This window comes from Rattus norvegicus, chromosome 17 (assembly GCF_036323735.1).
Source record: "Rattus norvegicus strain BN/NHsdMcwi chromosome 17, GRCr8, whole genome shotgun sequence".
NCBI classification, from domain to species: Eukaryota; Metazoa; Chordata; class Mammalia; order Rodentia; family Muridae; genus Rattus; species Rattus norvegicus.
Window position 1 is genome coordinate 68,685,062 of NC_086035.1, and position 27,104 is coordinate 68,712,165.

General features: G+C 46.1%; 2 protein-coding genes across 6 annotated transcripts in view; one reads left to right on the forward strand and one right to left on the reverse strand.

Moving 5' to 3' along the window:
• Pfkp (phosphofructokinase, platelet) overlaps positions 1–18,994 on the forward strand; it is a 64,307-nt gene extending 45,313 nt beyond the window's left edge. The window contains exons 15-23 of one of the 3 annotated variants that reach the window (XM_063276718.1): positions 1,797–1,884; positions 2,590–2,742; positions 7,597–7,749; positions 12,116–12,280; positions 13,686–13,747; positions 14,138–14,249; positions 15,964–16,063; positions 17,990–18,092; positions 18,545–18,989. In XM_063276718.1, coding sequence (XP_063132788.1) covers positions 1,797–1,884; positions 2,590–2,742; positions 7,597–7,749; positions 12,116–12,280; positions 13,686–13,747; positions 14,138–14,249; positions 15,964–16,063; positions 17,990–18,092; positions 18,545–18,686 — 1,078 coding nt within the window. In that variant the 3' untranslated portion in view covers positions 18,687–18,989. Of the gene's footprint in view, positions 1–1,796; positions 1,885–2,589; positions 2,743–7,596; positions 7,750–12,115; positions 12,281–13,685; positions 13,748–14,137; positions 14,250–15,963; positions 16,064–17,989; positions 18,093–18,544 lie in introns of all 3 variants that reach the window. The other 2 variants (XM_039096037.2, NM_206847.2) reach the window with 2 other exon arrangements.
• Positions 18,995–20,637: 1,643 nt separating this feature from the next.
• The window catches only part of Pitrm1 (pitrilysin metallopeptidase 1), a 31,652-nt gene continuing 25,185 nt past the window's right edge, over positions 20,638–27,104 (reverse strand). For all 3 annotated transcript variants that reach the window (NM_001107363.2, NM_001415160.1, XM_039095772.2), the window contains 6 exons: positions 26,140–26,211; positions 25,418–25,530; positions 23,217–23,342; positions 22,122–22,267; positions 21,161–21,263; positions 20,638–21,038 (listed from right to left, as the gene is read on the reverse strand). In NM_001107363.2, coding sequence (NP_001100833.1) covers positions 20,945–21,038; positions 21,161–21,263; positions 22,122–22,267; positions 23,217–23,342; positions 25,418–25,530; positions 26,140–26,211 — 654 coding nt within the window. In that variant the 3' untranslated portion in view covers positions 20,638–20,944. The remainder of the gene's footprint in view (positions 21,039–21,160; positions 21,264–22,121; positions 22,268–23,216; positions 23,343–25,417; positions 25,531–26,139; positions 26,212–27,104) is intronic.

The window sequence follows — 27,104 nt, forward strand, 5'->3', positions numbered from 1 at the left end:
GAATGGTTGTACCAGTCTGCAATCCCACCAACAATGGAGGAGTGTTCCTCTTTCTCCGCATCCTCGCCAGCATCTGCTGTCACCTGAGTTTTTGATCTTAGCCATTCTCACTGGTGTGAGGTGAAATCTCAGGGTTGTTTTGATTTGCATTTCCCTTATGACTAAAGATGTTGACCATTTCTTTAGGTGTTTCTCAGCCATTCGGCATTCCTCAGCTGTGAATTGTTTGTTTAGCTCTGAACCCCATTTTTTAATAGGGTTATTTGTTTCCCTGCGGTCTAACTTCTTGAGTTCTTTGTATATTTTGGATATAAGGCCTCTATCTGTTGTAGGATTGGAAAAGATCTTTTCCCAATCTGTTGGTTGCCGATTTGTCCTAACCACAGTGTCCTTTGCCTTACAGAAGCTTTGCAGTTTTATGAGATCCCATTTGTCGATTCTTGATCTTAGAGCATAAGCCATTGGTGTTTTGTTCAGGAAATTTTTTCCAGTGCCCATGTGTTCCAGATGCTTCCCTAGTTTTTCTTTTTTTTTTTTTTTTTTTTTCGGAGCTGGGGACCGAACCCAGGGCCTTGTGCTCACTAGGCAAGCGCTCTTCCGCTGAGCTAAATCCCCAACCCCTAGTTTTTCTTCTATTAGTTTGAGTGTGTCTGGTTTGATGTGGGGGTCCTTGATCCACTTGGACTTAAGCTTTGTACAGGGTGATAAGCATGGATCGATCTGCATTCTTCTACATGTTGACCTCCAGTTGAACCAGCACCATTTGCTGAAAATGCTATCTTTTTTCCATTGGATGGTTTTGGCTCCTTTGTCAAAAATCAAGTGACCATAGGTGTGTGGGTTCATTTCTGGGTCTTCAATTCTATTCCATTGGTCTATCTGTCTGTCTCTGTACCAATACCATGCAGTTTTTATCACTATTGCTCTGTAATACTGCTTGTTAACTCTTTTTTCTTAAATGGTAAATGAGCCAATCACTTTATTTTTTTTTTATAAACTCATGTTTTTTAAAGATTTTATATATATATATATATATATATATATATATATATATATATATATATATATATATACACTGCAGCTGTCTTCAGACACACCAGAAGGGGACATCTGATCCTGTTATAGATGGTTGTGAGCCACCATGTGGTTGAACTCAGGACCTCTGGAAGAGCAGTCGGTGCTCTTAATCGCTGAGCCATCTCTCCAGCCCAACACTTAACTCTTAATACCTGTAAGCTATATACATATTTTCTTTTTTCTCATGAGCCAGTACAATTCTTTTTGACCTTTTTGAGAAAGAGCATTATGTGATTCAGTCTGTTCTGGAATTCACTATGTTCCTTGCAGCCCAGGCTGGTCTTGAACTCAAGAAACCTCCTACCTCCACCTAGAATGTTGGGATTTCAGGTGTACACTGCCAGATAATTCTTCTGGAGTGGCACTGTTTCTATCTGCCTGCCTACTCATTTATTTATTGCAGCGGTATGGATTGCACCTAGGCGACCATTAAGCTAAGTCCCTAGACCTCCTACTTTTGAAAAAGATGCTCTTTTGGGACCTGATACCTTGCCACTCCTGCCTTAAGAGATCATTCTCCAGGATTCTACTGTCCTGGTGCTGTCAACCATGGAAGTGTGGGAGAGTAGCTCCACTGCCCACTGTACCTTTCACACCACAGAATTCAGACAGGGGTGGAAGGTGGGAGAAGAGACACCAGCAGTGGAAAGAATGATTTCCAAGAAGTTTGGCAGCTGGTGGGTGTACTCTTACCTCTTCGTCTGTCTGTCTGTCTTCAGCACCCTACCCGGAAAGTACTTGGAGAAGATCGCAGAACAGATGCACTCGAAAAATATCAATGCCCTTCTGATCATTGGCGGATTCGAGGTACATTATTGTGTCTCTGCTTCCTTCCCTGCTTGTTGGCTTTGGGGGTGTGATTGGTAGCCCTATGTTTGTGTCACATTTACCCCATCTTAATGGCTATTCCTTGGGAACTGGGGTTTTAATAGCAACCCCGTTGCCCTGAAATACAGAATAGTAGGGTAATGAGATGCAGCCCAAGGCTAGCCTAGTTCTGATAGAGTAAATTAACGGAGCTTTCCCATTCTGCTGAAACATCTTTTGATGTTTTCAGATTTGTTATCAATCTATAGATATTCCATATTTGCTATTTGAAATACACAGATGATTTAGAAAGGAAGATTATATGGTTAATGTTTCTCTTCAGATTTTTTTTTGAAAACCTGTAGTCCTTATTTACATCCTATTTGATGGGGATGAATTCCATAGAAATCGTAAATAATTTACCTAAAGGAAGATCGGAACTTCACATAACCAGACTCAAAGTGATGAGAGAGTTAGTCTTAGTACTGTATGCTAATACCCCTTCTCCCCTTTATGCCCAGGAAACTGCTTGTCCTTGTCTGTGCTTGTAACTCTTCTGTGTTGGTTCTTCTAGTGTTACCTGGTTTCCTCACTGTGTACCCTGTGCACTGTGTAACCCCCGGGCTTGCTCGCCCCCGACCACATGCTATCCACGCCCCCCTCTCCCTCCCTTGGCCCTGCAATCACACAGACTTAATCTGACAGGCCTACCTGGGACTCCTAGAGCTGGCAGCTGCCCGGAACAAACATGAGGCGTTCTGTGTCCCTATGGTTATGGTTCCTGCTACTGTCTCCAACAATGTGCCAGGTTCTGATTTCAGCATCGGGGCAGACACGGCTCTGAACACTATCACAGACGTAAGTGCGGATGTACCAGCAAAGCAGGTGCCGCTGATGCTAACCCGAGGCCGGGACCCTTTTATCTACCAGTGCACTAGAAATAGCCTTTTACTAGTCGGACACCCTAAGTGTTTTTGTTTCAAGAAAGCACATTTTCAAAGTTCCTTTTGGATCCTGAAAATGCTTCATCTAATTGCCCCCACATCCCCTGTTTTTTCTCATGGTTCCTTTCGTGTTGCTGCTAGCACGACTTGGCTGCATCACCAAGACCTGTGGAGTGACAGCCCTTGCAAGCTCAAGCAGAGCGGGACCACCATGTTTTCTGATCAGATACTCAATGTAGGGATTTGGCTGAACGTAACTTTCTTTCTGCCTATAGCCTCTTGTTACACTTAAATCCTGTGTCCCACATTGTCTACTTGATATGTAAATATAGAAAATTAACCAAATATTTCATAATGTCATTCCGTGAACCAACTATGGTCATTTCACAGGGTTTTTAGCTAAGGTTGTAACCGTTATTTTATAAATCGGAGGTCTTAAATTGTGTCATGAATATTGATACTTTCTTATTTTTCTTTTTGCAAAAAAAAGTAACAAAATATACACATACATGTTAGTGTTACATTTTTAAATTATACTTTTTAATTCCTATGGGAGTTTAAGATCACTAAGTCAGAAATCTAAAATTTTTCAGGAACTCAAATTGTTTTCCCCAGGAGACCTAATTCTTAAACATAATTTGGTTAGGATTTTGTTTTCTCTTAAGCTCCTGACACCAAACTCATTTCTAGTACTGGTAAATAAAAGCCCCCATGCTTTTAAACGATAAAGCTTACAGTGGTAAGTAACGCTTAGCGCTGATTTCTTGCTTTCCTGAATGGCGGAACTGTTCTTGCCTCTGCTTCCTGAAGCCAAGTGCCTGGTGTTTGCTTTGGCTATTCCTGATCACTAACGCCTCTTGTCTGTTGCATGTGCTGTCTGGTGACTGTCATTATTGCTTCTGCCCTTGTGGTTGATGGATTCGGGCACTTCGTGAATCTACCGTCCTTTGTGAATGGAAAGAAGGATGTCTGTCACAAAACGGATTGGGATCCGGGCTCTGTGCACCCAGATACTGAATCAAAGTCTACAGTTTACATGGGAGGAATTTATAGAGCGAAACAATTAAGAGTGCCTTTTTCACAAGCTCTTTGACACCTAAGCCTACTTGCAGGTGTATCTGAGCAGTAGTCCTTGGGACAGCATGTGCCCTAGAGCAGCTGTCAATATGGCCTAGTCAGCAAACAAACAAACAAACAAACAAACAAACAAACAAAACAAACGTAAACTCATTTAAAATAACATGAGACTCATTTTTGCAAGTCAGTTTTGAAACTATGTTCTGTGGCTTTGAGTGTGAACTTTGTAGATGACAACATCGTCCTTTGAGAACATTTAGTAGCTGGATACGCCTGTATACTGTCACTTGTATACTGTCACCTGCAGTTTGGTGGGAGCCTCTGTAGATGCCAGTCAAGGTGGGTAATTTATCTCCTGGTGGATATTCAGTGTGCACCTTCAGACGTGAGGGGAAGATCCTCTCTTTGATTACAATGTCCCCATAATTAGAATTTATGATTCTTCACTCCCACACTGGTGGTTGTTTTGTCCCAGATTTGAATATACAATATATACATATTGTTGAAAACTTGAAGCTCAAAATAGAGAGGAGGGGAAAGGTCATCTACGCCCTCTTCCTGTTACTCCCATTAGAGGGATTTCCATTAGAGGGATTTCTTGCTTTTTTTTTTTCTTCTTCTTTAATCTCTTTTTCTTATTCATTTGAGTTTCTCAAAGCCAGTGGTAGCATGCGAGAATGCAAGCTGAAAGGTAGGTAGGTGGCCATTCCTGAGGACTTCAGGCTAGCTCATGTGGGGTAAGTCGGCATGCACATGTGTTTTGTTGTTGTTGTTTTGTTGTTGTTGTTGTTGTTGTTTTTTGCTGCTCTGACACCAGGGAGTTTGGTCTTCTCAGTTGTTCTTTGATCTCAAGGTGGGTGTCTGAAGCCGGACCCCTAGGGATAACCTTGGTGAAGGTTGCCGTTGCTTGCTTTGGAGTCAATAGCTGTATGAGGATGAGAACACAGCTCAGAGTCCCTTCATGTGTCCCCAAGGGTAAAATGACTAGAACGTGAAAAAGGCATGAAGGAAAAGTGTCAATTCTAATAGTTCGAGGTTGGACCTGATTTCGCTAGGCCGACCACAGGGTGAAAGAAGGCTGTCACTGTGTCTAGGGAAAGAGGACCTGAGGAGCCTCTCCCCAAAGCACCCATCATCTCCTGCTGCTAGACCTAGGAAGGCCTTGGTGGAGAGCTGGCAGGGAGTTGCTAGTGCTGCCTAACCTTACTGTGTCACTCGGAAAGAACAGGTATCCAATAAGATACCTGGATCTTCACTCATATCTGTTGGTAGAGGACAATAGCCTCTTACCGGGCTCTGAATGACATCAATGCCCACAGTCTATGGCTGTCTCCCAGAACCAACTGTTCCCTTGGGTTTAGGGCAGGTCAGGCAGTTCTCAGCTTTCCCTGATTATGCATCTCACAGACAGCTGCGATGAGGAAGGACCTTGTGCGTCACCAGAGGTAGGAGAGAGGAGTCCTTCACGTGTTATGGGTGGATATCAGGAATGCTGTTCACTGCTTTACAGTGATGGGGACAGTCCCTGCCACGGGGATGGCTCAGCGTCAGGATGTCTGCTGTGCTGAGGTGGGAATGCTTGAGCTTCTCCAGTCCGATCAAACACCATAGCCCTTGCGTGTTGGCCATTGCCTTTACAAATCATTTCCTCCTCACCGGCACTGATCCTCAGGCATAGGTGCGTCCCTTGGCAGCATCTCAGCATCTGCAAGGTAACGGATGAGTTCTCTGGGCCATGCAGGTCAAAACAGGCACATCTGAAGTCTGGTGTGCTTTCCAGTGGGCTTGGTTTATTCCTTACCATCAGTATCAAGCTTTATTCTAGTCAAAAAAACACAACCAAGGCACGATAACTGAGAGCTGCCTCTGACCGCCAGGGCCATGACATGACTACAGCTCTGAGGGTGTCGCAAGTTGTGAACACTAGGGTATACAACGTTGACTGTAGGTCCCGAGAACTGCGTACCATCCCTTGTTGCAGGGTGGTCATTCAAAATGTCTAAAGTGGCTTTATTGATGTTTTCAAAGTTGCTGGTGCCTCCTACAGGATCTAGAAGTAAGACTTTCTGGATGGTTTCTTCAGAGTTTGCTACTTTTCTTGGGTAGGGTTTCCCTCCTGGAGCATTACTTTCAGTTGGTTAGAGAGGGGAGAAAACTTTTGCAACAATATAGCCATTACCAGCAATGTCAGAATGAAGTTAAGGCATTAACCAGTCCCCAGCCCACCCCAAAGGCTCTGGTCTGTCAAGCATGCTCCCTACCCCGGCTCTGACTTCCAGTGGGAGGCCTCTCAAAGACACCGCTCTTTTCTGTACAATTTATTTCTAATGAATACCTAGCAAAGATGGCCCTCGGCAAATAAAAGGATTTTCCTGGAAAGTTCTAAGGAGCCTAGTAAATGGGTGGCGCACTGACCAGTGGGTGTACCCAGAGCTTTTCCTATTAGATGTCATTTTGAATGCAGTCAATTTTAACAATTATAACCTTAGCCCAAAATGGCCGAAGCACAGGGAGAGCAGCCAAAAGACTTAGAGCCAACTGTGAGTGGAGGCGGAGGTCTGGTTGTGTTGGGAAGGAAAGAAACCCTGCCACTGGCCAGGGTTGGTTACCCTGTCTGACCTATTGACTGACCATACCAAGGACTAACGTACCCCAGGTCCATGACCCACTGTCCAGAATCCTTGGAGCACACAGGTTTTGAATCTCAGGATGATTGGGTTGAAGGAAGATGGCATAGAACGTGCATCGTTTATCGCAGCAACAATTCTGCAGCAAACTGTACTAATGATTATCAGAAAAATAAATAAGTCAGACTTGCCATCCACGAGGGTCTAAAAGTTCCCTATATACTCTGTTGAGACCTGCCTGGATTCAGGAACTGTGGGTGAGTAGACCTGTACCTTCCCACTAACCCAGCTTTTACTGTCTGAGGCGGTTATGGGAAACCTCTGTAGACCAACTGGTAGCCTTCTTTACCTCAGAGTCAGACATTTTTAACTTATCATTTTGAAGCAGTGCCTGAGGCTCCAAACGATTTATCTTGCTCCATATAAGTATGGCCAATTTCTAACAGGGAGCAGGGGACCACACAGACACCGATGTGGGTCCTGGGATGGGCCTACAGGTAATGTCAAGTGCATGTCTCTTCCTGTCAGCCGTTGGCGGTGGTGTAGTGAACCACGTGCATTGGTGATACCAGTCATTTGATGTTACCCTTGCTATCCCTGGGCTCCTCCCCACTCTTCACCTCCACCTAAAGAATTATTGGGATGGGCTTTGCGCTGAAAAGCCCCAACTTCATTTTCTTTCCCCGCCTCCTCTGTGATGCTGAGTAAGGAGCAGCATCTCCGTCTAATGACTAACCCACAATGCATTCTGTCCCCTCGGCCTGCTGCCTGCTTTGCTGCCTGCTTTGCACCGCCTTGACTTGCCACTTGTGTCTTCTTCCTGCGGGACAAGAAGGACAAGGCTGAGGGATGCACCCAGTGACCGGGGAATACATGGCGCATGCCCTGCACCTGCTCAGATGCCAATTCTAGACTCTCATGGGCTCTGCTCACCCATGTGGACCAACTTCCTGCTGGTTACTTGGTCCCCTCCCTGTCACATCCCTGGAGTTACTGCCCACGCTCAGTGATTTGGCAAGTGATGTACCAGTACCCTGCTAACTGCCATGGCCCTGTTGCTTCAGGGTTTTCACAGTGCCGTGCTGCTCTCTGAGGCTCGAAACAGTCATGATGAGTTTTGCATCCCAATATGTGTCTTGGCTGCCACCATTAGCAATGATGTCCCAGGCACAGACATAAGTATTGGTTCTGATACTAGCCTGAATGTGGTTGTCCAGGTAAGAGATCTTCTGCTTCAATTCTCATCTTTGCCCGAATGGGGTTTTTCTTCTGCGCTTAGCCCTCCTGACAGCTCAAACTCTCAACTCGTAGTCTTTAACCTTCACCTGTTTGACCTTAACTGTTAAGGTCAGACAGCTTCTAAGCTGAAAAAGACACCCTTTCATGTCTTTTTTCAGAGGGAATAAGCCAAATCCCATCTTTACCGCTTGGCCCTACCTTTGGTGATAGGATAGCGTTTCCTAGTTTCTCATGGTGAGAATCCTTATATTTTTTCTAACTCACCATAAAATGCTCCATGCAGGTTTCTCTCCATAGCGTTTCTGTACCACCTGAACAGGAGAGCTGAGGACATCACATCTCTTAAGGTCAGCTGCTTCTGTCCCAAGTCCCATTGTTAGAGTGGTGATGTGGGGGAAAGGGGGGCTAGAGAGCAAGTGTCAGGAGTGTGCACCAAGGATCGGACCAAGCTACCCTGTAAGTAGGTGTAAGAATCCACTGACTAAGTGTGGTTAACGCAAGTGCTCAAACAAAGGAGCCTGAGGCTTACAGTGACATCCTGGAGAGATGAGAGGCTTTCCAGGAGACAAAGTCACTCTCTGAGAGGAAGGTGATTTCACCCGCTACAAACTGTCTGGGGAGGTGGACCAGCAGGACCAGTGTGGTACTGGTGTCTACATTGTAACACAGGTAATGAAGTGAATGCACTGAGACAGGTGGATGTCTACTAGCCTAAAGGCCATTGCTGCAGGTAGTGGTTATCTAATAATAGAACAGATGCTGGTCAGGCATTATATAAGTTGACTTCTTACCATGCTCAGTTCCTTTCACCCTCACCCAAAGGCAACAAGCTGACCTCTTACTTAAGATGTTTGTACCTAAGCTGGCGCCAGAGCAGTGGTTCCCAACCAGGCTGGGTCACGTATCAAATATTCTGTATATCAGATATTTATGTTATCGTTCATAACAGTAGCAAAATTACAGCTGTAAGGTAGTAAGGAAATAATTTTAAGTTACCATAACACGAGGAAATCTATTAAAGCATTGTGGAGTTAGAGATGTTGAGAACTCCTGCTTTGGAGTTCGCAGTGAGTTTTAAACGTTGGAGAGATTCCTTATATCCCAAGTTCATCCCTCTAAGTTAAATTACTTGGCAGGAAAAAGGGTGAGGTGCCCAGCTGGACCAAGCATCCGAATTTTCCATTAAAATCTTATCATGGGACTATTAAATAGATTAACACACTCTAGGTCTGTCCCTTGTTACCTGTTTGTGGGTTTAGTTCCTAAGCAATGTGGAAGCTCCCCTGACCCCTACTCACCCTCACTGGAGTTTAATGTTTTTGCCTGTTAAATAGAATCCCAAAGAAGCCCATAGAATGAACCCGTGTCACCATATGCCTTAGGGCCCAGACACAGTCCTCTAACACCATGGTTGCCAGGCAATGGGACAGGTAGAAGTCCTAGGTGAACCAATATGTTTTTTCAGCCTTCTGGCTTAGACACTGGCTGGAACCACATTGGCCCCACTGACAGGGAAATGAGGATCAGTCCCTTGTCTCTGGCAGCACACAATAGGACAGGATTCCCTCTGCCTATACTGCCCAGTTCCTTCCCTATCTGCCCACCCGAGCGCTTCAGCAAGCACTCTGAAGGGATACCAGTTACGGGGTCAGGGGCAGAAGAGGGAAGGGAACCATTTGTCTTATTCATACGATATGATTATTCCCACATTCATTCGTATAAAGTCTATTACTATCCCTCAGAAAAAGATCTAGCCTTGTGACAGACTCCACCTTACCATCTCACCTTTCAAATATGTCTTTTCAAAGACGTGTGTGTGTGTGTGTGTGTGTGTGTGTGTGTGTGTGTGTGTGTATGTGTGTGTGTGTAGTGGTCTGGCCACAATGATTGAACTATGGCTTGAAATTCTTCCAGCAGCATTCCTCTCAGAGGCCTCCCCCAGAGAATCACCGCCCTATGCCCTTGGAGCTCGATGAACTTGCCTATGAGGCAGTTGTTGTAGCATAAGACACAAGAGTCCTAAGTGGTCGCTCCTCTTGGCCAGAAGTCAGGGACGCCCCTCCGTGTGGCACCCGCATGTCGCAGATGGCCTTGCTGTTCTGGCTGTTTCCACATCAGTACTACTTTTAGTGATTGAGTGAGTCAAGGCAAGGATGGCTTACTATTTTTAGAAGGAGGTGATTGAAATCTTCAGGTGCAGTCTGGGTAATGAGAGAGCATTGAGGAGGAGTGTCTGTAAGCTCCAGGCAAGAGCAGACCATTCCAAACCCCCGTTGTTTATCCTGGACTCTTGTTCCATGTCAGGTTTAGTCCAAGCAGTTCATTTATGTCTCTTCAGCAACCGGTTGAGATCAGAGCTTAGAGATCTGTATTAACAGTCCTGGGGACCAAAGGCTTCTTTCTTAGTAATATCCTTGAATCACTAAGTGACTACAGCGTGGTTTTATGGATTAGTGAGCAATGGGATGGGTATTTGGGAAAGATTAAAGTGGGACATTAACTTGTGTGGTTTTGCTCCCTTCACGAAACCGGGCACCCCACCTCAGCATAGCCTTCTGTGCTGATATGCAGTCTTCCTTCACTTGTAGCGTGGCTCTGTAACAAAGACCACACAGTGACCCTTTCAATACCTGAGTGCCACAGAGAGATGTTTGGTACAACATGGATCCCCCTCTTCCTTTGTTACATCTCTGCCTAGAGAAACCAAGGCTTCCCACCCACCAAAGCCCACAGGGTTTGGTGTAGTACTGTAGTACCTGTCCCAGGGCTCCTCTCCTCCAAGGACTTTAATCTGGAGAGGAAATATTCAAATCTAATAAGCACACTTTACAGGAAGATGTACTGGGGTGAAGAGAGGACACAGAGTCACGAGAGCTCCCACAAGAGGGACTGTCCAGTCCTGGAGGTCACATAGTGTCTTCCTGAGGAAATGACTTTCTAACTGGGTCACAGGTTGCAGATAAGAGAGCAGGAAAGAGCCCGAGTGAGTCTCTTACAGTTGTGATAGATGGCTGTATCCTTGGTATTAACCTAGCAGCCATTTGCTTACAGCTGTGAGGGGCAGAAGTCAGGGAACTGAAGTCAAGGTGTGAGCTCTAAGAGAGAGGCTGTCCCTGAATCTTCTAATCTCCACACCTGTGTCCCTGGCAGGCCATGACCCCAGCCTCTGTTGCTTCCTCTCAGCTGGCAAAAAGTCTTTTGTTCCATTCCTTCATGCAGTAGCTTTGTGGAGTTTCCGTGCCCTGGCTTCTTTTGCCTACTTCACAATGACACGATGACCCAAGACTCTCTTAGGTGATCCAAAATACTCCCACCTCAAGATGTATGAGGAGTGCCAGGGAGTATGAATGGAATACCTACCTCTTGAGTCTTCTTCCCTGTGCCTGGAGACCACTGTGTGAGGGTCCATGGAGGCTCAAGAGAGCAGGATCTCTGAGCTAGAACAGCATGTGGAGCTGGGAGCCAGAGAGGGTGCTGGGGATGGGCAGGGCTCTGCATCCCATAGGAAGGAAGGAAGGCTTTGAGGCATACTTTACGAGCTGTGCTGAGGGGTTTTGAAGAAGCCAAGGCTCCATCAGGTTTGGACTGTATGTGTGGACCTCAGTTTCCCCGGAATGGAACACATGCTAAGAATGAGGCAGAAGGCTTTCACTGACATCTGAGGAAATGATTGGTACGTGCACTGCTGCCATGTGTGTGAGGCGGGGGTGGAAGGTTGGGGGCATGGGGGTGGGGTGGGGGCAGTTTTCAGCTGTCCTCCATCCTGAACCTGGGTTCTTTTGGAGAATGGTTGGCAGTGCATTTCAGTATGAGAGTGGCTTTCTGTATGCCTTTGTCTAAGAAGCTGTTCTCTTTGGACAGAGGTATCTTTTATGAAAGACCCAAGGATATACCCAAGGTAAACAAAACTGTCCCAACATCACAAAGAGGTTTTCACAAGGAAACATCAGAAAAGTAAAGGTAGCAAAGAGGAAGTTGGATAACCAACATTTCCATAGAAATACAAATTCATACCAGCTAAATATCGACTTGCAAAAATCCTCCCAGCAAGGACACAGTCGAACAGCACAGGTAGTGAGCTAACTTGAGTGACTAGTCTCCAGGGTAATAGCCTAGCCGGGGCCCCACCTCTGGTAATTGCAGAGACTCTGACAGGCTACACCTGAGCAGTTTTGCCACCGTGCCTCTCTGTAGCCAATGCTTGCTTCTGCACCACGCACGCGCACACAGGTTTGGTGGAGGGATGTGCTGCAGTTTGTGGAGGGTACAGGCCCTGGGCTCGTGCACATGTGGCACTAGCCAAGGTCCTGGATTCAAATGATGGATCTCTGTGTCTGTAACTAGACGTGCGACCGCATAAAACAGTCAGCCAGTGGGACCAAGCGCCGGGTGTTCATCATTGAGACCATGGGCGGATACTGTGGCTACCTGGCCAACATGGGGGGACTTGCAGCGGGAGCCGATGCTGCCTACATCTTTGAAGAACAATTTGATATCCGAGATTTGCAGGTATGTCAATGGATGCATGGCACGCACGCTTGGCTCCCAGAGCACTTCACTCAGCAGTACTAAATAAAGAACCGTGTTTACTAACAACTCCCCATTAGTTTTTGAAGGCTGGAGATGGTGTCACAGAACATTGCAAGCTGTTCATTTTTCAGTTGCCATCTTCAGATCCAGATGCTTGTACTTAAGTCTTAGGAGCTCTTTGGATAAGTGACCATGACTAGGTAGGGCTGAGGGCCCTTCGTGTGTGTGTGTGTGTGTGTGTGTGTGTGTGTGTGTGTCTGTGTGTGTGTGTGTGTTGATTGATATTTTTATTTTGTAAATATGAGTATTTTGTGAGTATCTATATATGTGCATACCCTTAGGGGCCAGAAGAGGGTGACAGATCCTTGAACTGGAATTAAGGATGGTTGTAAACCATCACAAGGGTGTTGAGAACAGAAGCTGGGTCCTCTGCAAGACCAGCCATTGCTCTTAGGAGTCAACACACACACACACACACACACACACACACAGAGTTTCTCTCATCTACTCACACACACTCTGTTTATGTATGTGTATGTATTTGTGTTTCATTTGAGAAATATGAAATGCTTTCCCAGTGTCTGATATAAATCACTTAAAGATACTTATATAATGGGGCCTGGTGTTTCAGACAGTGTCCCCAGGCCTTTTGAAATATTGCCATTGTCCTACTTTTGCTCCCCATTGTTTTGATCAAACATCCAGGGCACAGCAACTTAAGGGAGAAAGGGCTTATTTCCAGGTTACCGTCTAATGGAAGTCAGCACAGCTGGAACCTGATGTTGCATGCCACATGTAGTCAAGACCACATAGAGAAAACATGCATTAGTGTTAGTGCTCAGCTTAGTATCTCCTGTTTATGGTCGAGAATATCCTTCCTAGGGAATGGTGCCACCCACAATGGGTGCTTCTCCCACCACAATTAACATAATCAAGGGAATCCCCCATACCCATGCCCATACACCCAGCCTAATCTAGATAACACAGAGACCCTCCTTAGTGTTTACAGGTTGTGCCAGGTTGACAGTGAACACTCACAATCACAGTCATGAATGTTAAAAAAAAAATGTGTGGATTATGCCAATGTGTAGAGTATTTTAAAAAGGGAAACCTAGTTGGAGGTGGGGCAGTATTCATTTACCAGTAAATATACCCAGTAGCGCAGCCACACCTCTTACGCATTCTGTGTTTATCTAGTTTACTAATGATACCATCCTTTTTCTCAACTACTGCACTCTTGTGCACTGTGACACCCACCCCAAGACGTTTAAAAACTGCTGACTGTGTGTATACAAGATGCTGCATTCTAGCATACGTTGTGTTATCGTAGGTACTGTCTGAATAAGGGTACTGTCTGACCGACTAATAAAACAATCTTTTCTAGTCCAACGTCATGCACTTGACGGAGAAAATGAAGACCAGCATCCAGAGGGGCCTTGTCCTCAGGTAACCGAAAGGGTTCCCATTCTTCCTGGAACAGAAGTTGCCATACAATTTGAACCCCAGTGGGATCTTTCCTTTGCCACTGATTCTGTGGATGCTAAAGAAGCACAGGTCTTCTTTAAGCAACGGACAACCTTCTGCACTTTACTTCTGCTCTATATAAGTCTGTAGACCTCATGGTTATTTTCAAGATGCCTCATTTCCTCATGCCCCCTGACCTTTTTATGAGGAAAGGGGAACGTAGAGAGTCAGGGTAGAAGCAGTGATGAGGAAGTTCACGTGGCGCTTGCGCCTCGAGCCTTGAGGCGGACTGGCTGGCTGGAGCTGTACTCCAGAAAGCCCTCGGCCCATCTCCACAGCCCAGTAAACCTGACTTCTTCACATCTGTTTCAGAAATGAAAACTGCAGTGTAAATTACACCACGGACTTCATCTACCAGCTCTACTCAGAGGAAGGGAAAGGAGTGTTTGACTGCAGGAAGAACGTGCTAGGCCACATGCAGCAGGTAGGCCAAGGTCTCCGTGATCTCTGAGGGGGTTCCAGGGCCCTCCTCAGAATGGTGCCAGTCTGTGGGAAGTGAGCATAGATTAATTCTGAAGCTATTGCAAGTGTGCAGACTTTTCAGTCATATGGAATGTCATCACCTTCAGGAGTCCTTATAGTCTGTGACACGGAGTTTATGGGAAGTACTTAGATGCTTTTCTCCTGCCGGTGACCAGACAAGCTGACCAAAAGCAACATAACGGAAGAAGGATTTATGCTGGCTGACAGTTTAAGGGGTTAGAGCCAGCCTCGGCAGGAAAGGCATGGGGGTAGGAGTGGGAGGCAGCCGGTCGCTTTGAATAGCTTTGGTCTGGAGGTCTAGGGGAATCATGAGGTGAGTCTGGGGGCTGGGCTAAGAGACAACAAATGAGCTTCCACAATAACCTGTTTTCTCCAAGTCGTCTGTCTCAAGCTCCACCCCCAAACTGGTCATTGGAAAACCTCTGATACCTTTGTCAAGTTAAATATCAGCATTTAGTAATTTTGAAGGTGGAGTTCTGGACAGTCGTATTCATTTGACCCTTTCACCAAATGAAGATCTTTTGGGAAGATAAAGCCACTTCTCTGCCTCCAGGACAGGGGCATTTCTATTCAATATCTTCCCTGCTTTTCTTTCTACTCTCCCTTTCTGTCAAGGGAGCACGCCCAGGTCACAAGGCTGGAGGTCAGCTCAGGGGACAGTGGCCCCATTTTTGTGTATTTGTTGGCCTTTGTGCATTGTAGGGAACTTTTTAATTTTCATCCATTTGTGTGTATCTGTGTGGTGTGTGTGTGTGTGTGTGTGTGTGTGTGTGTGTGTGTGTGTGTGTGTTTGTGTGTGCGTGTGGAGGCCCAAGGTTGATATGTGGAATCACCCACACTTGCTCTCTCACACTACTCAATCTAGAAGAATTTCAATCCAGTTTAGAGCTCATTGATAGCTATTTTGCTAGTCAGCAAAGATGCCCATTTCAGGGAACTTTTAAACTAGGAGGCCCTAACTTTATATCTGAAGGGCTCGTGAATTCCTGACGTTAATGTGAGTAGGAATCTGTATATGCTCATTTTTGTGAGTCCACAGATTGTTATCAGTAAAAGAAGTTGTGATTCATCCCTGGTCTTAGAAATGGGCTGGGAAGATGGCTCAGTGGGTAAACAGCCCTCACTCTGCAAGAATGAGAATCAGAATTTGACTCTCCAGAACCCACAGAGTAAGCCAGGCATGGCCACCCATGCCTGTGATACCACTACTGGGGTGTGACATAGACAGATCCCGGAAACTAGCAGGACAGGCAGCCTGGGCTAAATGGGGAGCTTCTAATTGTGAGAGAACCCGCCTGAAGCCAGGTGTTAGGAAGCCATAGTATCTGATGTGGTGCTCTGCCCTTTGCACACGTATACACAGGAGAGCACATCTACACATTCACACGCCTGTACCACACAGAGACACAAATAGAGACCACAACACAAAGAATAACAGCTCTCTTGTTGAGAACACCTCAAGGTTATGTAGGTCAGGCTCCAGGATTTACAGGCCTGCTTCCCTCCTGACCTAGATATACAAAACCAAACCATGTTTGTGGGTTTGCAGACCACAGCATCTTATTAAGCTTTGGTATTTTTTTCATTGGGCTCTTTTTTTAAAGTATCAGGTGATTGCCATGTGACTTACATGTCATATAACTTGCCAACCACAGGGGGGAGCACCTTCTCCATTCGACAGAAACTTTGGAACCAAAATATCTGCCAAAGCTATGGAGTGGATCTCGGCCAAACTGAAGGGCTCCCACGGCACAGGTAGGAGGGGATTGGGGATGGGAAATGTACCTCAGCACCTCACTGAGAGCTATGGTGTTTTTCCTTCTTTAAGTCTGCCATTGAGAGGTCTGGCATACCGTGCTCTTTCTCCTTGACTGAATACTGACCACCATTGTGATGTCCAGAGGTTATAATTAAGCATAATTAATAGAACTATTTTATTTCTACCGCTAGTGATGGGTGACAAGTTGTTTGCTAGCATTCTTGTTAGCTAGGAGATTGCCTGGCACATAATGCTTGTCATTAGCAAGACTGTAAAATAGAGCTTTTATTTCTGTGGTGTCACGAAGCTCGTTCAAGGCCCTCACACTTAGGCTAACACTTGTTCATTGGTTTGATTCGTAGGCAAGTTACATAGGGGCAGGGGATATGTACAATTGATTTCCTAGGGCTGTGTCCTGTTTTCCTTCTTCAAACCTTAAATATTGTCTTTCTTCAATATTTCTTGCTCCCTCCTCCAGAGGTAACCTTAGGATTTGATGACAGCCCATTCCCATGATTTCTTCTAGAATGTCATGACAAGTTAATACCTCCTCAGATATGTAGTTTAGCTCAGCTTTCTATGAAGGGAAGGCCATGGTGAACTTCTGAACTTGTGTGATGTCTTATTCACACCTTGATGAGCAGCATGATAACCAGCTGACCCTCATGTATTTCCAACTTTGCTGACTCAGCATGTGCTGTGGGGTCTGGGTCTCCTTCACCCAATACCTACCACTTAATACCAACCACATCCGTAGGCTCGGCTGAGGCGCTGAGCCAGTCTCAGCGGTCCTGCGTTCACTCTTAGGTGCGCTGCTTCCCTTTCCTCCACCTGGCCCAGGACTGATACCCAGACTTCCCACATGTGGCAGTTCTTTGGGGGGCAGGCCATTTGTTTCAGTGACGGGAAACATCTGCCATCTGTTTCCCCCACTGGTATTGTCTTTGTCAGACAGCAGGGTCAAGTATGAAATTGAAGCAGGGTACTTCCGTCAGTCTATCTTAGAGGGTACGTCTGTCAGTCTATCTTAGAGGGTATGTCCGTCAGTCTATCTTAGAGGGTACGTCCATCAGTCTATATTAGAGGGTACGTCCGTCAGTCTATCTTAGAGGGTACTTCGTCAATCTATCTTAGAGGGTACGTCTGTCAGTCTATCTTAGAGGGTATGTCCGTCAGTCTATCTTAGAGGGTATGTCCGTCAGTCTATCTTAGAGGGTACGTCCATCAGTCTATATTAGAGGGTACGTCCGTCAGTCTATCTTAGACAGCAGTTTAGGTTTCGGGTAGACCCTTCCTGTGCAAACCTCCAGCTTCCTTTGTGGAAAGAAGTGAGTGCTAAATGAATCCATTCGTGCTTCAAGAAACTACAACAAATATGCACAAAACTCTTTATACTATTCCCTCTTGAGGCCTATCACACTGCCTCTTCACACTGGCTATTTGGCCCCGGCTTTTTGGTCCCCTCTCCTTATCTCAGCCTTCTTTCTCAGTCCTACTGGGTGTGTTTTTCTCAGAATCGACCTGTGAGATGTCTACCAGGAGGCTTACAAAAGGGCCACCCTACAAAAGAGATATAAATAGTTCCAATTGACCTTTTACTATTTTCAAAGTCCCAGCTCTGGCTTTTCCTCCTCTTTACAATTTGTCTACACCACATGCTGGTAGACTGGGAAAGACGCCGGTCAGTTAAAAGTCTCCTCAATAGATGGGACAGTGGTTTCTCGGGCATAATCCACATCCCGAGTGGGCTTTGCACAGAGCTAGGACCCCTCAGGACTCTGAAGAGCTGCAGTTCTTTCCTCTGTGCATGGGTTTGTTCTCTGATGGTCTCTCTCCCTTCACTGTGCTGGCCCTCCTACACAGTTTTATATGCTTATTCAGTATGTTGACTAGTTCTTAGATTTCTTTCTTTACTTTCACAGGGAAAAAATTTGTTAGTGATGATTCCATTTGTGTCCTGGGAATTCAGAAGAGAGACCTCCTGTTTAAACCAGTGGCAGAGCTAAGGAAGGCTACTGACTTTGAGTAAGTCGATGCCATGATATTTATCTGAATCTCATCACTAGGAGGAAGGGGAAATAGGAGCTTTGGGGAAAGAGCTCCAGTACCACCCTGGGTACTGCAAGGGACTCACTGTTGAGCTGCTTTAGGTAACATGAGCTTTTCTGAAGCTAAATACACACACACACACACACACACACACACACACACACACACACACACTACACTTGATATGGTGGTGCATACCTGTCATCCCAGCAGTTGCTTGACCAGCTGAAGGTTTTCTTTCCGATTTAAGGCCACCCTAGGCTACTTTGTCTTGAAATGAAAAAGAGGTACCTTATCCCAGATATATTTAGGTGACTGTACCACAAAAGCCAGTTTTCTGGTGAGACTATTCAGTGCTCGGCGGTCTGTAGCAGAGAGAAGTTGTCTTCCAGCAGACATATTTGACAGCTGACTTTTCTTCCTGACAGGCACCGTATCCCCAAGCAACAGTGGTGGCTGAAACTGCGGCCGATCATGAAGATCTTGGCAAAGTATGAGGCAAGCTATGACATGTCAGACGTAGGCAAGCTGGAGCCGGTGCATAACCACGGAGAACTATCAGCCATCTGATTGAATATGCCGTCTCCTGACCTGCACACTTACCTAGGGAAGCCTGTAATGTTCTCCAGGGACCACCCCTTTTTGTAACATAGTTATTTATCAGCACTCTATGCAAGAATTGTTGGCCGAGTATTGTCAGCAGTAATAATCAGAGAGCATCACTTGCTATAACCATTGACGCAACAGACCCTAAGACATGAAACCCAGCCTCGCGCGATTGATCACGTGTCAGTTTTCTACTGTACCGGGTACTACTGTCTTGTGCTTTACCATGTGTGTATCTTGTGGGATTAAACATTTGGTTACAACTCCCATGGTACTCGTTTATTGTTTTAAGTTAGGCGTCTGAAACCTCAAGATGATTTTTTTCCCATGCCACCAAAGGTTTCCTCAGCAGTTTTGTGGACAGGGGTTAGCAAAGTCTCCTTAGATGCTCCAGGGACAGGTGTAGATAGGGACCCTGCAAATGCAAAGTCATAAGAGGAGGGGAAAGACAGCACAGTGTTAGCCACCAGCTATGTGTCATTTAGTCAGCATGGAACTCCTATGTGGCTATACTGAAAATCTATGGAAGGGGGATGGGTCAGGGAACCTGAGTTTGAACCTCATGGACATGCACTAGCAGAGACAGACAGATCTCTCGAGCGTGGGCAGCCATCCTAGTCTGTTTAGTGACTCCAGGCCAATGAGGGAACCTGTTTCGGAAAAACAAAACATGGTGGGTGATGTCTGATGGAGTCTTCTAGCCTCCACATGCATATATATGCAGATTATCTTTTCTCTGTCTCATCTCCACCTCCAACCACCATCTCGCACACAAACACACTGGCCTGAGACCTAAGTATGGTGCTTACTTGGCCTTAACACCGATGATCATACCTGAGAAATTATTAACTCCCAGTCTATGATTTTAGTTACTGCAGGGGTAGCCTAGCATTGTTTTGGTAGACCAGACAACCTTGAGCTCACAGGGATCCTTCCACCTCCCAAGTGCTAGGATTAAGATGTACTTCTCTACTCTGTGCTAGGTTTATGATTTTTTTTCCAATCAGATCACATACAGGATTTTAAAAGCACAGCTCTGAGCTAGTGATTCTCAATTTCAGCCTTAGTTGTACGACAAAGCTGCCAAGGTTTCGAAAGACAATCCGGTATCAGCCTCTTCAAAAGCAGCCAGGGTGCTGGGTTTTTCACCCTCTGGAAGATTTTTCAACTCAACTGTTTAGGGTAAATGATGGGGTCCTTGGCAAAAGCCTATCCACTCTACCCCACGACGCTCCAGCCTGATGAGTTGTCTGGAGGTCAAAGCATCCCTGCCTCTTGTCACTAGTCTGTGTCTTCTCACTTCCGCCTAAAGGCATCCTCCGGAACATCCTTGCAGCAGACATGAGGAAATGTTTACAGAGAAAAGGGATGACTAAATGTCAGTTGTGTTTGAGGATAAATAAAACAGACACTCAGTTTTCTTCCTGTCTCAGTAGAGACAGAGGGCAAAAGCTTGAGGTAACATTAACTTAACAAGCACCCGTGGAGGCTCGCTGGGCAGCTCCGTGTAACTCAGCGTTCACACCCTGCTTCCTTCAGGCCTGCAGTGTGACACCACACACACACACACACACACACACACACACACACACACACACACACACACACACACACTCTCTCCATGCCAAGTTCTGTACTTCCTGTAAGGATTCTAAATGATCTACTTGTTCTTAGTCTTTATGTGTATGAATGTTTGGCCTCCATGCATGTTTGCCAGATGCAGGCAGTGCCCATAGAATCCCTGGAAACTGTGGTTTCAGACGGCTGTGAGCTGCTATTTGGAAGATAATAACCCAAACCTGGTCTCCTGCAAGAGCGGCAAGTGCTTTTTAGCTGCTAAGTCATGTTTCTTAAAGGCCTAGACATTAATTTTAATGTAGTAAATTACTGTTTGGAATAATGACTAAAGCCCAGGTAGGTTGGAGTTGGCTTTTATTTTTAAAATAAATATTTTTATTAGTAATGTTTCAGAATGTTTCAGAAGCTTAATTTGCTCACTGTTGTCATTTAATGCATGATTAATGAATTTCTTCATGGTAACAGTATTTCCTTAAGCGTTTTTGCCCAACTTGCCAGTCAGTAAATACCTTTGGTTGGATTTTCATATGAAAATGGCTTTTGGATCAAAGAAACCAGTAACTCTTGTGATCCATCTACATTAAATCTAGCTCAGAGGCTCAGTTTTTAAGAGCATCTGACTTCTTACGTATACTCAAAGATATTCATCTTATGATCCACGATGGGTCTTTGGCGAGTTTTGAGTTCTCTGGTCCCAGAATAGCCAGGCCGTGCGTGCTCTTCCCGATGCCGAGGTATCTGCAAAGGAGAAGGCACGTTGGACTGTTTTCTATTGGAAGCATTAGTGGTCAACAGGAAGCCTTCATCATCCTGAGTTACCCTACCCCCAGCCCACACAGGAAGCCAGAGCACACACTCACTTATGGCTCACAGAGGTCAGCTTGTCGTGGGTGACAGCGAAGAGCTGTTCCCGGTATGTCTGCTTCATCTCATCGGAGAGGCCGTACAGGAAGTGGTCCATTCCTAAAAGTTAAAGCACAGGTATGGCTGGGGAGCAGGCTGCATAGGAGCCTCTGTGCTCAAAGGACAGCAGGGACACTCCTGTCACTTTTAGGGTATGCTCTTCAACCTAGAGGTCTGCACGGGCAAGACAGATCAAACCTGACATCCTCCTCTGCAAAACAGGACCTGACCCGTTATAGCTCCCTTTTTCAGAGCACAGATGGAGACTCAGTATAGGCCACGTGTGGAGGTTACCATATCAAACGGAAGCAGCACTAAGGATGTGGCCAGGCTTGTGCTGTGTCAAAATATGTTCCCTCACCCAAACTAGCGATCAGATCCCTTTGGAGCTAGAGTCACAGGTGGGTGTTAGCTGCCAGATTCAGGTGCTGAGATCCAAACTCAGCTTTACAAGAGCAATAGCCACTCTTAGATGATGAGCCATGTACCTACCTAGCTCCACCCATCTTGTTTTTTAAGACAAGGTCTCCCTCACTGGCCTGGAGCTCACCAAGCTGGGTCATCTGGCTAACTGCTGAGCTCAAGATTCTACCTGTTCTCACCTTCCCAGGGCTGGGATTAAAAAGCTCTTACTACCGTGCCTGGCTTTTTACATGGATTCAACCAAGGTTGGACCTTTTGCTTAACGAGAATTTTAATAATGGAGCTATCTCTCCAGTCCACAAGAAGCTGCAATGTCAATGTTCCAGCCTTCAGGTGTAGATATCATGTTACACAGGACAGAGAGATGGGAGGAACTGGAACAACATAGTGGCTACCATGTTTCATGCATGTGAGCACAGAGACGGGTGACTTAGAATACTGTATGGAATTCTGCCTGGGGAAACCATGCACCCAGGTTTCCAGAACTCAACGTACCTTTATCCGATGGAGCAACAGGAGAATCCACAGCGGAGAAAACGGAAAGCTTGGCTTCATCAATGTCCTGCTGTGTGAACTTTCCAGATTTAGCCCAGTCTATAGCCTTCCCAAAAGACTGTAGTGTTTCTATGGAGTTTGGATCCCTGGAAAACCCAATAAAATCAATACAGAAGCATTATATCATAAGGGGAAACAATCTATGGTAATCATGTAGATTTAACAGTTATTTTTTCCCCTTCTGATAGTCTATACTCTACATAACCCAATGACAGAGCTCACTCTCTGGAGCAATTTAAATCTGACTCAGGAAGCCCCACAACACGCTCTCTGTATTTAATACTGCAATTCACCTCACTGCTAGACTGTGACTTCATCTGTAAAGGAAGTCTAGTGGATGGAGGGGTGTCAGGACTCCCTAAGACATTAATGGAGAAGACACACGTTAAACTAGCCCCTTACTTCCTTAGACGGACCCAGAATAATCTAGAAGTTAGCTGGAGGTGGGATGGGGTGGGGGGTGCAGGGAGCTTGGAGTACTTTCTTGTGTCTAAGACAAAGCTCCTCTTAGTTCTTTAGGCTCATGATCAAGGAACTGAAGATGTGTCCATGGGACCCTCCCTGTTTAAAGTTGAGTTCTATGGTACAGTCAGGACAAGGAGAAAGATTGGTGGCAGGTGGTGCTCTTGACACATCGGTGTACAAGAATTCAATAGTGGCTCAGGAACTAACCATTTACAGAAAAGGGCAACAGTCTCCCTCTATGAAAACCCAACAGAACTGTATCTCAATTCCGTTCCCACCATAGAAGTAAGTTCAGAAACCATTCTGACTGCATTCCAGCAAAACAGGCTGATTATCAGGTTAGAATTTTGTCTAATATAGACAACAACACAACTGTGTCTATTCCTTGCAGCAAGACAGGAAAGATACAGCTGGCTATGGTTAGTTGCTCTAGATGGGGGCCAAATAAAGAGCAGCTGTACTCTTTGCTGTGCTAACATTGGCAGAGCGTGCTGACACTCTGAGAGAACAGAGCCAGCGGCTGGCATGTGGGCGCTCTCACATGGGACACATGTTAACTCAGAAACTCACCTGTAAGAGTAGAGCGTGAAGATCCCGGTGTGGGTGACTTTAGCACCTCCACCATAAGCACCCCCCTTTTCTCGAATTTCCGTATGCAAGAATTTAGCTGTCATTAAACGGGCAAGGATCTTAAGGCTGAAGAGAGAGAAACCAAGTTAGAAAGAGCATGGCGCACAGGAAGCCTACTATGAAAACCAAAGCCTAGGGGTGGGGTACAGAGCTGGAAAGGAAAAGAAAGTCCAGCTAAGGTGTAAGGCCGTGTACAGTTGCCCTCTTCTAAGCACTGACTTCCGCTCCATCACCCAGGGCCGTTCTAAGCTTCTGAGGTGGCAGCGGGGCATGGAGTCCTCAGAGGAATCTGGAACAGACCCTAATTTGCAGATCTTGCTTTCAGAGATGCATCCATGAAGCCGGCTGCTGCCTCAGGGCTTCAGGACAGCCTGTCCTCCTCCCTTGTGGGTCTGTCTCTCCACAGGACCCCTGAGGTACACTGTCTATGTGCCTCTTATCTGCCACTTTCAAAATGTCCCTGCAGCTCTCACACACTGTACGCCATCCGTCCTGAGTGGCTAACAGTGACTGCCAACCTGACGGGAAGGAGTGAATGTGGGCTGCAGCATCCCATGAACTTGGGTCCCAGACTGTGTACAGAGCGGAGTGCGAGTTAGCACCAGCAGCAATTGCTCCCCACTTCCTGGCTGTGGACTCACTATGTGTGGTTTCATGATCCTCCTGCCAAGGTTTCCTCATCCTGCAAAAACGTAGCTTCCAAGTGTGAACAAGAATAAACCTCCCTTCCGTAGTTGTTACTGTCTTGTCACAGCAGGGACAAAGGTGTGTGTGTGTGTGTGTGTGTGTGTGTGTGTGTGTGTGAAATGCAAGGACTCGGGTTCATTCTATCTTTATCAGACAGATTTAACATTTAATTATACAATTGTTAAAGATGAGGAGAGTACGTTTTCTTTGAAGGACATTTGCATTTAGGGGCACAAATATCTATATCGTTGCACACTGGACTGCTTAGGGATATAAATAATTCACAAAAATAACTGCACACAGGGGCTGGAGAGATGGCTCAGAGGTTAAGAGTACTGGCTACTCCTGCAGAGGTCTAGAGGTTCTGAGTTCAATTCCCAGCATCCACATCGTGGCTCATAACTGGCTATGATGAGATCAGGTGCCCTCTTCTGGTGTGCAGATGCATATGCAGGAAGAACACTGAATACATAATAAAATAAATCCTTTAAAAAAAAAACAACTGCACCCAATACTGGGTGTTTTATTCAGAAAGATGCTATTTATAGACTCCTACTAGGTTGTTCTGTTTTGTATATGACGATTGCAGAGTGGCGCAGTCAGAGGATGCGGATGACAGACTGGTCCAACGTAACACAAGGTCCAGTGTGCAAAGCTGGTGCAGAAACTCTACATACGAAGCATGTCTTGTGCCCTCTACAGCACTCACATGCAGGCCTCTCTCTCTCTCTGTGTGTGTGTGTGTGTGTGTGTGTGTGTGTGTGTGTGTGTGTGCGCGCGTGCGCGCGCGCGCGCGCGCGCGCGCACATGCGCTTCAGAAATCAATGATGTCTTCCCCTCTGAGTCTCTGTATTATAAATCGAATCAGGTCATGTACTGTGTGTGCTTGGTGAGCGCTGACTGTGTACAGGGTGAGTTCCCTTGTTTCAGACTCGAGCGTATTTATCTCGAGTGTCCTTGAAGACTTTACGTTCTGGGGCAGGCTGGCCCCATGGTCCCATGACAAGGAGAAAAGAGAAGGGCCCAAGGGTGATGACAAACATTGTGCCCTGAGAACAGGTGGAAGGCAAGCCATTTCCAGAAGCCAGAAGCCCCTCACTCAAGGGGGAAACATGGCTGAGACTTTGAACCTGGACTCTAGCTGACAGCTTCTGCAGTGCACACCCAGTCACTTCGGCTGGACATTGTAAGTACAGGATTGGATATTCTGTGGTCAACTGCTTGCTCTCCGCTCTTTTCCTTTTAATTGGTGTATGCTAGTAGTAAGTTCAGTCATTTGGAGTGAAAGTTCAGCTACCACGGCCATTCTTTAGACAGAAGGTCCTTAATTTTTACAGAGCCATCTCCCCAACCTGACCCTTTTCTACCTTCTAGCAAGCTGGACCAACCGTTTCACTCAAGTCTAGTTGTGAGAGGGGGATGCATTCCTCCCCAACCTCCCGCCCTCCACCTACCTGGCATGATCTGGATCGGCATAGGGGACGGTTCTGACACACTCGCCAACGTAATTCACCGGGAAGGGCAGCACGAAATGTGTCTTCATCTGGCACGGCTTGAAGGTGGGGTCCTAAGGGGCAGAGAGGGCTACGGGTCAGACCAGGATGCCCAACCCAATGTGGCCCTCAGGTTGTAAACGCAGGCGGCAGCATCCTGGCATCAACTTCTCTATGGGAGTCACTAGTGAGGCCACTGCTAAGAGCAGAACCTCACAAACTAGGAAGCTTTAATGAGAAACACTCCACCATTCGGCAAGGTGCAATAAAATGAAATTACTATTGCATTAAAGGCGTTTCAGATGGTGCACCAGTTTCCATGAACACATGAAACTACCATGCGAAGGACCAGGTCAAGCATTACAACTGTGGAAACCTGTGAGTAGAGAGGGGTGGATGTTATGGGATGTTACGCGATGGTCTGACCAGAGGCAGCCGCTGCCATGTAACCATCAGATGCTACACTGTGTAAACCGAGCAGAGATGAGACCATTTGACCCAATAAGCAGAGGCTTATGAAAGGATGGGACCCCCATTCTGGGCTGTCTCAAGAAAAGAAGGCTTAGAGTGGTAATGACAAGGGACAGCACACCCCCTGGTCTAAGGTTATGGTTCAGCCCTGGAATGGTCCCACTAGAAGAATGCTTGAGGGTATGGCAAGCCTGCCAGCCTAGGTCACTTACTGTTATCAACTTTCTGATGATCTGGGACCCATCGGCATGGGCACCTCCACTGGGGCCACTGGGTGTGGGTTTCTGAAAATAAAAAAGGATCCAAGCGTGAAGAGACACTTCCTTGAAATATTTATTAGGGCACAGACATTATAAAGTTACAGTTACATGGGTTAGCCAAGGCAGACAGGCTGCATATTGTAATGGAAGCTTAAGCATGTTTTTCAAATAGTTAATGAAGACAGCCTGTGTACAAACTTAAGGTATTTTAACCACTCTCCTCCTCCTCCCACCCCCACCCCGTGGTACTTTCTAGTCATAAAACTGTGTCTTTCGGGCCCCGTGTGACAGCACTCAATAGGGCTGGACCCACAAGGTGGAAACAGACAACTGATTCCACAAGCTGTCCTCTGACCTTCACATACACATATACACACATATACACACATATATATACATATGAACACAGAGAGAAATAAATGTACCAGCAACAACAAAACAATGATCTAGATATATCTGTGTCCTCCAAAGCAAGAGGTTGGGGTGACAAGACAGGCTCTAGACAGAGGGTCCTACAGAGCAGCAGGTCACCTCCATGTGCTCTCCCGTCCTTAGGGTGGTGAAGAGGCCAATGAGAAGGGACGTGTGAACTGTGGCACAGATGACACTAAAGTAATTCCTACAAGAGCTGCAAAGTGACAGCTTTCTGCTGTGACAAGAGAGGCTCCCAGGGACTCAGACTCAAAAAACAAAAGCTAAACAAACGTCTGCAGATCAAAGGAGCTGTGACCTCCTGTGCCATCACTGACAGGCATTGGACGCTAGGACAAATGAGACAAAGAGAAAGGCTTTCACCAACTTGTGTGGGATTCGGGGCCCTAGCAAACTGCAAGAGACAAGGTCATCAGACTAAGGTTTCCGGCTCTTTGTTAATGGTACCGAGTCCCACGCCAAACTCTTCTCTTCCCTATTGGAAA